This window comes from Lampetra planeri, chromosome 51 (assembly GCF_965212315.1).
Source record: "Lampetra planeri chromosome 51, kcLamPlan1.2.h2, whole genome shotgun sequence".
Classification (NCBI taxonomy): Eukaryota; Metazoa; Chordata; class Hyperoartia; order Petromyzontiformes; family Petromyzontidae; genus Lampetra; species Lampetra planeri.
In genome coordinates, this window is record NC_136157.1 from 2,008,800 (window position 1) to 2,020,562 (window position 11,763).

At 45.7% G+C, this 11,763-nt stretch overlaps 1 protein-coding gene across 3 annotated transcripts in view; it reads right to left on the reverse strand.

The window, feature by feature from the left end:
• Positions 1 to 10,342, reverse strand: part of WDR44 (WD repeat domain 44) — a 47,444-nt gene extending 37,102 nt beyond the window's left edge. For 2 of the 3 annotated variants that reach the window (XM_078616718.1, XM_078616716.1), the window contains exon 1: positions 9,981 to 10,342. In XM_078616718.1, coding sequence (XP_078472844.1) covers positions 9,981 to 10,054 — 74 coding nt within the window. In that variant the 5' untranslated portion in view covers positions 10,055 to 10,342. The remainder of the gene's footprint in view (positions 1 to 9,980) is intronic. The other variant, XM_078616717.1, reaches the window with a different exon arrangement.
• Positions 10,343 to 11,763: the final 1,421 nt, after the last annotated feature.

Here is an 11,763-nt window from a genome sequence, read left to right on the forward strand (position 1 = left end):
ATGGTGGGTGGGGAAAGTGCTGCTTTCAACTGTGTGGACCAAATGTGAAGTTGAAGGGATTTTAGTGGTAGCTATGGGATATCCGCTTTATGGTAGGCCATTCTATAACACAAAGGGTGCGCGCACTGCTCTGCAATAGATCTGAACGGCTACTTCCGTCTTGTGACCATGTGATGCCGTTCGTAAAATCGGGATCAAATTGGAGAAATAGTAAACATTTAAAGGAGCCTTAAATTGTGTCAGGGGGACTTTGTGCACAGAAACGTGGGCCCGGAAACACGCGAACTCGCGGGTGCAAAAAAGGAGGGCACAGCACACATCTCGCATGCACATTTGATTCCTGCATGCTTATCACGCTGTATAAATAGCAGTGCAACATTGCACCGATTGAAATATATATATGTGTTCACACTCGCGATACGCGGAATGAACGGCACATGTGAGAATTGATTGTTCCATTTGTGCACATGTAATTAGAGTTCAAGTTACCCTTGACAGGCACTAAAGCTGCTACAATCCACCACAATTTTTTTTATGTTGAATCATGACCTTGAATAACAAATCATAGAATATCAAGAGAAGCGGACTAGGATATTTATTTTTATATGTAAGAATGCCATTTTGAAAATGTTTCCCACCCCATTACCATACAGATCTGGGCAGTGGAATTGGCAAGATGCCTGGTAAGTTGACTCGACATTGGTTTTGAGGTTTTGTATTTTACGAAAAGACTAAAGGATGTACGTAATACATTTAAGTGTTAATTATGGGACAATGATCATCTCCACTTTCATAGGTTGCTAGGAGATGGCAGGACAGCAATGGATTATTGAATATACCTGCGCTGGGCTTTAGCATTACCCCCCTAATATGCGTGATGGGTTTCTTCCCAATACCCCCGCTTCCTCGAGCACAGTGTGGTCCTCATTTCAGCTACCCCGAGGGCTCTTAAACGACGGAGGAGAGGAGTAGAACGGACGAGTGGGATGTGAACTCACAGCGTTGCATTTGTAAGTCGAGTTCTCCAAGCGGCCACCGTGCTACCCAGCCGGATTCACAAGCACGCTCTCCAACAGCAGCAGCAGCAGCAGGAGGGATACATCGGGTTTAAAGGCTGTGCGAGAGCAAGGGGAGGTGGCTAGGGTACGGCAGTAAAAAAAAAACTCAATTGAGCATGACGGGCACAAAGGCGGGAGTAATTGCTTGCGCGTGAATTGGTAAAGCTTTGATGTTGGCTGGTATTAAATACGCCTTTGGACTTGAGTTACCCAGCCCTGGGGTTAACCTAAGCGTGACTTTGATTAAGACACACAAACCTTCAAGGGCACCAATTGAGGCTGTGTAGTTAACGAGCATTGTTAGCGATGAGTGTGCTTAACAAAGGCGTCACTGTCTCTGTGGGCTCTTAACTGGTAAATTAAAGGCGGCAAACAATGGACACGTTTCGCTACCCGTCCAGCTGCGTTCTCGTCAAAAATGTACGTGTCCACGTTCGCCAGTGAGCTTGTGGGGGCGATAATATCTGTCGGTGGTCTCGAGGCAGCGGTGGAAATTCCACATTCCCATGGTGTGGCCTGTCTGATCACAGAGCAACGATTGCGGACTTTCTCGCAATGGTGAACCTCTGCATTTGTATCAATGCCAGAGGTATGACAATGCTGAGCTGGGTCTATCCGTGACAATGATTCCAACCCACTTGCTGTACTGCCACCTCCTGGGCACATCTCAGTAAAGTACGACAGGCATTGCACGGCATGCGCCAATCTCCGCGTAACACAACAGACGTCGCAAGCGAGCGCTGGATTGCAGGCATACGCCACCACGCACAGCAACACATTCACGCCCTACGCATCCCAACACCTTCGCAGTTAACAGCACTCTAAAACTGAAACACCTATACTGCTTTAGATAATACCACTTTAACTACAAACTGGGTGATCCATTTATACATACCCCACTGAAATAGCAAGTATAAATTATGGTAGAGATGTTTTTTATTTATGTTTTATTTCAAGGCCTGTACATGTCTCCCACCAATGCCAATCTACTTGTTAAATATTTTAGGAATCTGCTGATCCCCTTTTGTTCATCATAGCTGGCGTGATGCGGTAAAAATGCTCAATAATGCATACGCTTAGGTCACCGATATCTTGCGGTTGTGTGACGTGAGTACACATACACAAAGAGGTCTTTGATGGGCGCCCACAGGGAAAATAAAGTGGGGGTTACGTCAGGTAAACGTGAAGGCTACCACCAGCTGTTCCACCTCGGCCAATGCAACACAGACGCCTCCCGCAACCAGTCGCAGATTGCCCAAGAGCAGCGTAATTAATTATAAATGAGTTGGGTATCTACAAATGTGTAGTGGTGATACGCGCTGGGTGTATACGTCGTGTGCCAGCGCGTATGTACGGGTGTGTGTGTGGTGACGCGCGCTGACGGGGAGGAGCAGGCGTCAGTGCGCGGGTGGGGGTAGTGCTGCTGATTGGCTGTGTGCCGGTGACGCGCTGAGAGGGAGTGATCGGGTGGCAGCGCGGTGTGATTGGTCGGGGAGTGGAAACACGCGCTGGGCGGAACCGGATCGTAGAGATAGCGCGTGGTGATTGGGTAACTGAGGAGCGGTGCCGACGTTGAGGTCCGCATCCGCTCCGTCTCCCGGGAAGAAGAGATATATAAGGTGATGCACAGAGGAGTAGGGGGCAGAAGTGGAACCATCTAAGAATGAAGACGAAGGTGCAGAGATAGAGCCCGGAGAGGAGAGTAAAGGAGAGTAATGGAGAGTAGAGGAGAGTAAGGTATAGTGTGTAGCCAGAGAGAGAGAACGGTCTACACGAGCTGAGTAATGTATAGTGTGTAGCCAGAGAGAGAGAACGGTCTACACGAGCTGAGTAATGTATAATGTGTAGCCAGAGAGAGAGAACGGTCTACACGAGCTGAGCGATGTATAGTGTGTAGCCAGAGAGAGAGAAAGGTCTACACGAGCCGAGTATGCATACGGTGTAGCCAGAGAGAGAGAAAGGTCTACACGAGCCGAGTATGCATACGGTGTAGCCAGAGAGAGATGCAAAGTCTACACGAGGCGAGTGGAGAGTGTAGCAGAGGCGCAGAGTCTACACGAGACGAGAGAAGAGTGTAGCCGAGGCGCGGAGTCTACACGAGGCACAGAGAGCCAGCAGCACAGAATCTAAGAGAGTCAAGAGAAGCGTAGGGCGGAGAGAAGAGGTCACGAGTTGTACCGTTGTATGGTGACCGCATTGTGAAGAAGAGAGGCCACGCGTTGTATCGTTACAAGTCAAGATTTAATAAAAGAAGTGTGTTCCCGTCAAGGAGTTTCCTGCCGTCATTTTCCAATACTTCAAATGGATCACCCTGTATAATTCTCTAATCGATAGATGTAATTGAATTTAATGTATGTATCCATACTTGTCTCTTTAGGGATTTGCTTACTACTCGTTGCGTGTGAAAGTACCAATTTTCATCTCAACCAGGGAGACCTGGGGGACACAGAACAGTGCAAGAGAAAATGGCAAACTGCCCAACATTGAAATATAAAAAATCTCTTAAGACTGGAAGTAAAGGAACCATTTAAGGATAGGTGGCAAAGGAAAGAAAGGAAAAAAAACAGAATGCCGAAATGGATAGAAAACAGAGACCAAAATCATTTGTCGCTCAAATTTGCCAAGCCATGAATCCACACCCACGGTGCGGGAGAACAGCTGTTCATTGCGCAAGGCTCTGCATGCAGATGATTCCAGGTTCGTTGAAGCATCCTTGATGAATGAAAAATTCTACAAAACAAATATTCATGTTTGGCACAAAAAAAAGCTCTGTTGTGGAATGTCTTAGGTTGCGAGGGATTTAAATTTGTAATAAGCAAAACAGATATATATATAAAGCTAGATGTAAAATGTACGCAGTCGAACACAGACCGATGTAAGTCTCTCTGTAATAATTTGTTAAATATATTTAATGTAGAGCCCTGAATCAATCCACTGCTGGATGAAGGCATCCTCGTGCATTTCGATAAAGGGGATTATTTGACCATACTTCACCACACTGGTGTAGGCGAGTGAATACGGGGTGCCTAGGATCAATTCAAATATCACTCGTCATTGGGGTTAGTTGTAGATGGGGAATCGAACTCAAGTCACCAGTTAAAAGTGCAATGCGCTAACCACTGTGCCATTACTTGATGCAATAACAGTAGAAGGCAGCAAGATGTCAAGTAGAGATCAAAGTGGTGGAACTGAGCGGCTCACATTCAGAATAAAGTGCAAGTCCAGACGAAAAACAGGCTGTGGACTGTACGATGAGTGGCTTTATAAGTCACCATAATCGATTATAAGCATGAACATAGATGCGACAAGGTGGCGGCGAGGAGATAACGTGGAACAGGATTCGCTTCCGAAAAGGAAACCCCAACTCGATTATGGATTTCTTTTGTGATGGTTTTGTAAGCAGATAGTGTGTACACGCGCCAGCGGCCTTTAGTCACTGCACTGCTGGACAAGGGCCTCGGTGCAGACCGTGAGGGGTTATCCGAGCGTGCTTCACCACGCTGATCGGAGTGGGCTTGGCGAAGGCAGGAAACCTTAGACGTGGAAGCACAGAAGCGCAGAACGGTGGATCTTTGCTGCACTGCCCTCTAGTGTGTCCACCATGCGTGTCAACTTATACACATCCATAGAGATGGCATGCAGACACGAAGGTTAATGTTGAAGAAAACATCAGCCATTTCAAAACTCACGGAGAACATGCTTTCTAAAGAGATATACTTTGAGAATAAAAAAAATGCAGACTACATACCCAGGGCATTTTTACAAGCGGTCCGAAATCAAAAAGAATAAATAAATAGGTAAACGAGACTAGGCTGGCGCACTTGTGATGGGTGAGACTAACAACGGAATGCCAGCCAAAGGAGAGGATGCGCCAAAGGGAACCATCCGCCATGGAGATGGAGCGATAAAATCTCTTCGTTTGTAGATGCTTGGAGAAATATTGCATCGCAGGAGAGCGAGAGGTGGCGGCAGATTGGGGAGGCCTTCATCCAGGACCTCCACCATCATGGTTGAGGATGATGATGATGTTGAAGCCGCGAATAAATGATGTTGCTGTGAATGGCGCGCTTGATAATTGACCATGATCATCGTAATGATTGAAATATTTGTATGATTGCTGCAGATCACAGTGATATAAACATGTCATTTGTGAATATGATGATGGCATTGAAAGTAGATGTTTATGTTCTTTGACTAAGCCTATTGGGCGATGTTTTTATCTTCAAAATTATCCAAATTAATCAAATTTCCTTCCTTAAATCTCTAATGCGATTGGTAGATTGTTACACATTCAAACAAGCAAGTGGCTTTATTCTTTGGGTCTTTCGGTAAAGTCACGAAGATAGTCATCATGATTTTTTTCAAGTAGATGGGTTGAAAGAAAGATAACAAAAAACTTACGACGTTTCGATCACAACACAAGTGATGACAATGGTGAGCATCACAACGGAATGACAATCGCTTGTGTTGTGATCAAAACGTCGTAGTTTTTTGTTCTTTTCTTTCAACCTATCTACGTGACTTTACCGAAAGACCCAAAGAATACGAATTCCTGCATTCACGAAAGCTTTAAATCAAGAATTAAGCACGTGGCTGTTTTAACAAATATGATTACGATTATGGCATGCCACGGCTTGCAACTTCAACAAAAACTCGTTTCATCCATTAATAATATTAATTATTAATTGGCTGGGTGTATCTCAGGGGGTTCATAATGTCTATGTTATAGGCACTCAGCCAGCACTTCTTATATACTGTATTCAAGCCCTAGCTCTAGGGTTCTCTTTCTCTCAGGGGGCTCAAAATGCCTGTGTCAAAGACAAAGTCAGCGCCGATGAGATCCTTGTTTGGTGCTCGGTACATATATATGTATGTTGCACTTCTTTCCCACCTTACAAAGCCAAAAGTGCTCAATCGGAGGTGCAGGGGGAAGGACAAAAAACTAAACACAAAGAGCAGTTCTAAAGAAATGAGTTTTCAATCTAGACGCAATAGTGCATAGTTGCAATGGCTTCCTAATATCGGAAGGAAGAGCGTTCCAGACGGCCGCTGAAGTGCGTCTGAAAGTGTGCGATGCAGTGACCGTCTTTGGTCAATGGCGAGTTTTAGCCAGCTTTAATCACACTCCTGCGAGGGAGCTGGTAGGAACGTTGGGTTGCTCGGTCAATGGCCAGGGTCAACGGCGGCGTGGTGTATTCCGCAAATATGCCCGACTGAGGGCGGGCACAAGCTGGCGTGAGTAGGTTAAACGTTGAGTTTTATAAGGGCACCACGGGGTGAGCAGCCCCTCCCCACCCAGCCCCACCACTCCCACCCCCCACCCTCCCCACCCAGCCCCACCCCACCCTCCCCTCCCCACCCAGCCCCACCCTCCCCACCCACCCTGCCCCTCCCCACCCACCCTGCCCCTCCCTCCCCACCCAGCCCCTCCCTGCACGACGGACACAATAATCCCCTGTGGGCTGGTGTAACCAGGAGGTTCCTACCAGTATTAAGTCATGTTGTAGATGCTCTTCTAACTTCTCCATGGACTTTCCAGAAGCCATCAGGACTGTATCATCAGCAAAAAGGTTAATGTCAGTGCAGATTGGAGATGCATAGATTGTTGACAGAGAAAACAGGATAGGGCCAAGCAAATAACCCTGAGGAACTCCCTGAAGTAATGGGGATCCATTCAGAAGATGTATAATTTATGGAGACAATTTGGAATCGGTTAGATATGTAGTTGCCAATTCAGTTGATTGCACAATTTGAAAAAAATTGGCATTTTAGTTTTCAGTGTCAAATGCAAGTCGAGGAATAGGATGGCGCAATAACAACGAAATTCAAGACCGTTGAAGATTACGCCAAGAGTCTCGAGTATCGCAGAGGCTGTACAATATTTGTATCGAAAGCCAGATTGCTCAAAAGATCATGATGAGAGGGGAGAGGATTGAGATTGGGCAGTAATTGTTAGGGTCATCCGTTAACTCCACCGCTACGAGGGTGCACGAGACCAGTTTTCCGTTCAGGAGGGATGGATGTCTCAAGAAGGGGAGAGCTAAATATGCGGGCTATCGGTTTTGCAATGAAGCTCCCAACAAAGTGTAGGGCAAAAGCTGGCAGGCCATTGAAACCATCAGCAGAGGAAGGTTTTAGTGTGGAGAGCAAAGTTAAGACTGAACATTTCAAGATTGGTAGGAAATTAAAGTGCTGATTGGGGGGAGGGCGGATCAAATGGTGGGTGGATCAAATGGTGGGTGAATTGTGGTGTCACAAGGCTGGATATCTGCGTTGAAGATGTGGCCTGCAGATGCAAAGTGTGAGTTAAACCCATTTATATTGCCGTTTTATTATAAAGGCAAAAGCCTTGGCAGTACTCCTTCATATTCAGACGTTTTACAATAAATACTCTTATGGAATTTCTGAAAAGTTTGGGAACCTGAAGGTGTTAGTTTGCCAAACGAATTCAGTGCAGCCTTTTGTTTTAGAACGTTATAATTGGCCCAGTTTGAGTCCAAACCCGTTTGCTTAGATAATGCAATGTCACACTGCATGAGATACAATGATAACATAAATTATAAAGTGAATATAAGCCAGAGCATCTGCCTCGGCAATAGCTTTTAGGGTCCAGAAGACTGCAGCAGGTGAAGTGAAAGGTCGGACAACATGCCAAAGACGCATTACAACCTAAAACATATCCGAGTACTATACAGCACAAAGTGTTACATTACACGGTCCTTCATTGGCACACAATGCTACTTTAGAAAGTATTGTTTTACTAAAACAACCATTTGAAGTGCTCCAACTGACTGTGGTGGGAACTCAACATTTCCAAGGCCGTGTCCAGTTCCTTAAAAAAAAAACATCCATTCACCACTCCTGACCAAGTGGCATCCACTGTACACCACAGCCAGACCAGTGATGAATAAACGTGATCTAATCACGTGGTGCCCTATTGACACTTCAACAAGTTAATCTTTATTTAAGTTTTATTTCAATACTGTCCTTGCAGAAACGTAATGTTAAGTACTACTTCCATAACCCCTAAAATTAACCACAAACTAACCCTGACCCCAGAAACCCTATGCATAACCTTCAAACCCCAAACTTCACACCAAAACACCTCATCTCTAATCCTAACCTAAGTATTTAACCCGAAAGGGAAAACCAAAATTAGGACGCATCCCTTAATGTTTCAATTGAAACCCAAGAAAGGACTGCGACTGGTCAAAACGGGTAAGCACAAGCTTGACTTCTGATTAAACACTAAATGTCGAAATTGACCCATATTAATCCGAATATTTATTTATACTGAGGAAATCCGATGAGCTACAAAGCTATTTTTGTAGATGTCCAGTAAGGGCGAGTAAGAACGTTACAACAGGACAATTTTTTTACAGTACTATAGTGTAAAGTACAAGGTAAATAAATCACCCAAACACATGCAAAAAAACTAAATCATACCCATCCTACCAAGCAAAGCCCACTGAGGTATTAACTTATCTTACAGAAGCGACCTGGCCACAAATGACAGCTCAACAAAGTGGCCCATCAAAACTCACAGAAAGCTAAGTGGGGCTTAAGGGATTTGTTAAAAAAAAAAAGTTTCTTTTTTTTATTGAATTTTTTTAAAATATGAGGAATATTTTGTGTAAGGGCTGTGGTAGTACAAAATCTGGTCTGATTGGATAAATCATTGGATAAATAATTGGATAAATCTTCCGTGACAGTATTCACTTTCACGGCTTGGTCCAGGTCATACAATGAAATATCCACCTGTCACCACCCCCCTCACTGCTGCCGACGCGAAATGTACATCTCCAGGCCTTCTGCCAATCCACTGCTGGATGAGAACTTCCCCCACGAAGTGTGGATAGTGAGCGTTATCTGACCATACTTCACAATGCTAGTCAGTCCGGGTTGAAGGCAGAGACCACAAGACACGGAAACTAATCCCAGTACAGCAATCGCTTTGTTGCACTGCAAAGTGTTGTTCCCAACGTAGCACACAGCCCCACCGCCACCAATGACAACCTGTTTGTGCCTCTCATTATAAGCACTAATCAGGCTCTAGCCTGCTTACATTTTTGAGATCTTACCAGACCGGGCGCATTTCGGGTTAAGTTCAGTGCATCAATTCATTTCGGGTAAGGCTTATTTATCTAAAAACCTTTCTTACAATGATTTAGTCATAGGCTTCGTATGACACCCATTGCAAAATCACTCAGAACCCGCGTTATCAACAACTACCAAATTCAATCAGACGTTTCTCAACTTAATCCTCGTCATCCCAAGTTCTATCCACGGTTGGACGAAAGCCTTCCTCCCCATCACGGCATCGCAAAGGCAACGATCCCGTTTTAGTGTAAAATTCACTTGCAGCGAAACACCGCAAAACGTTAAATTTCGAGTTAAAGCTTTCGTGACTGCAGGGATTCATCTTCTTGGTTCTTTCGATAAAGTCACGTAGAAGGGAAATAATAAAATAATCAAAATAAAACATAATAAAATACAATTCTCACGACGTTTTATTGTTTTATTTTTATTATTTTATTATTTCCCTTCTACGTGACTTTACCGAAAGAACCAAGCAGAATCACCGCAAAACGGTCAGCAGGTCCGAAATTAATCTCTCAAGCCACTGCTGGGGCAAGGGGGGCCCTCCCATGGCGCGCGGACCACCCTGAACATTCAAACCATTTCCGCGGACCACCAAATGCAGTGTTTTTGTGGAGAATGTTCGATCTTAAAGAGTTCAGTGGGCTACTTCCCACGGCCTTGTGAACCACGGGGTTGGGCGAAACCGACTGCTGTACTTGGTCTACTTTTCCGGGTTGACCAGACGTCTTGGAAGCGTGCTAAACACTTCACTTCAATATATTTGCATTCGTTTAAAATGCGTTTCGTGTTTTATTTGATCTCAAGCGCTTGTCAACTGACCGCGACGGAGTCGAGTCCACGTCATCCTCAGCGTCGAAGAACTCCTCGTCAGCCGAGTCGCTGCCCGAGGCCATGGGGGGAGGCCGCTCAGGAAACACGTAAGGCTCCGCGGAGGCCTGCTGCGGCCTGCCCCGTCAAAGCGGGGGCTACCGTCACCTGTTGGCCCCGCAAGGCCGCAAAACCGAAGCAGCGGTCGCCCGGAGGCAGCGGCAATCGAACCGCTCCCGCGGCTTCACCCACAGCTGTCGCGCTTTGTAATTTAAACGCGAAGTTTGGAAATGTCTCGGGGCCGTCTCGGGCTTCGTCTGTGCGTTGATGTGTGGGCGAAGCGGGCTACGTCACGTGGCAGGCGTGGCCTGGTTATGGCGACGTCACGAGGAATCGATTGCCTCCACTAACAGCCCTGGAATGAAATGCGTGGTGTAGGAGGAATCGATTTGAGTCGTCGGATTTGAAAAGTTCTAAGGGACTTGGGCACATGGCTCTTAAACCTTTACTGCAGCCTTGCACCCCTTTAGTTCGCAATCGTTACAACATGTATAATGTTAATACGTAGGTCTGATGTGTTTCAGATGATTTACCTTCTTAAAAAAATCTAGCCACGTCTCACTACCCCCCCCCCCCCCAGAAAGGGCACCCCAGGTTTAAAACCAATGGTCCAAGTAAATTTCTGCTCAAATGAAGCGGTGCTGATCTCTTATTTACAGTCCTGAGCCAGTGGTGGAAATGTCACGTTCGTGTGGCAGGGCGAGGACAACCACAGTTGACTTCACCACAACGTGGTATATCAATAATATCGATCTCGGAGGGGGAGGGGGTGGGATAATGAGCTGGGTCAACCTCAAAACAGGATTTGAACTCGCAACCTTCCAATTGCGAGCCACTCTACCGGTAATCGGCCACGAGGCCAGACTAATATACAGTTACTCAATGTATATAAAATATCGACGACAATTTGTAATCTGCAATCCCCAAAAATGCCATACGAGAAAAATTACTAAAGAGGGGAGCTCTGATGGTCTGCATATGCATTAATAACATATTAATGTCGAAACAACACAACCCTGTGTGTATATTATATAAGTGTAAAGCCATCCTTGAGTGTGTGTCGTGTATGTGGGTTTTGCCGAAGTCATCATCACTGCCAGTCGTGGGTTCGATCTCGACCCTGATGCCTGTACATTTGGAGTTTGCATGTCTCTCCCCGTGGTCGCGTGTTTTTTTGCTCCGTGTTTTTCGTTTTTTTCCCTCCACATTTAGAAACATGCGCTTAGAGTATTTGGGCTGTTATAAATTTCCACGTGATAAGCCACTTCGTTGAGCTATCATTTGTGGTCAGCTCGCTTCTGAAAAAAAGAACTATATAGCTCAGTGGGCCTTACCTGGTCAAATAAATAAAGTTTTTAGTTTCATCCACTGCTGGAAGAATGTCACTCAGAGCAGTCAACAGCTGTTCACAATCCCAGGCGTGTGCCAGCAGTAGAATGTCCACATTTTCATGGCAAGGGTCACCACCCTGTAGGATGACCTGGCCGTGTAGATCATCAGCCAAATGTGAGCCTGTGTCATCAAGCGCTGGTCTCTGGGCGGTACGGAGGCGAATCTCAAACCGACGACGAAGGAACAGCAACGTCACACAATTCTGCACATGTGGCATTGTTTGTTGTACAGGTCAAACGGTCGTGTACTCTGCTCCCTTAAACATCCATGGGGGTTTTTTGTTGCTGTTCAAATTGTAGATTGTAAGTGGGATGGTTTCGGGAGCATGGGTTGGGCCACAGGG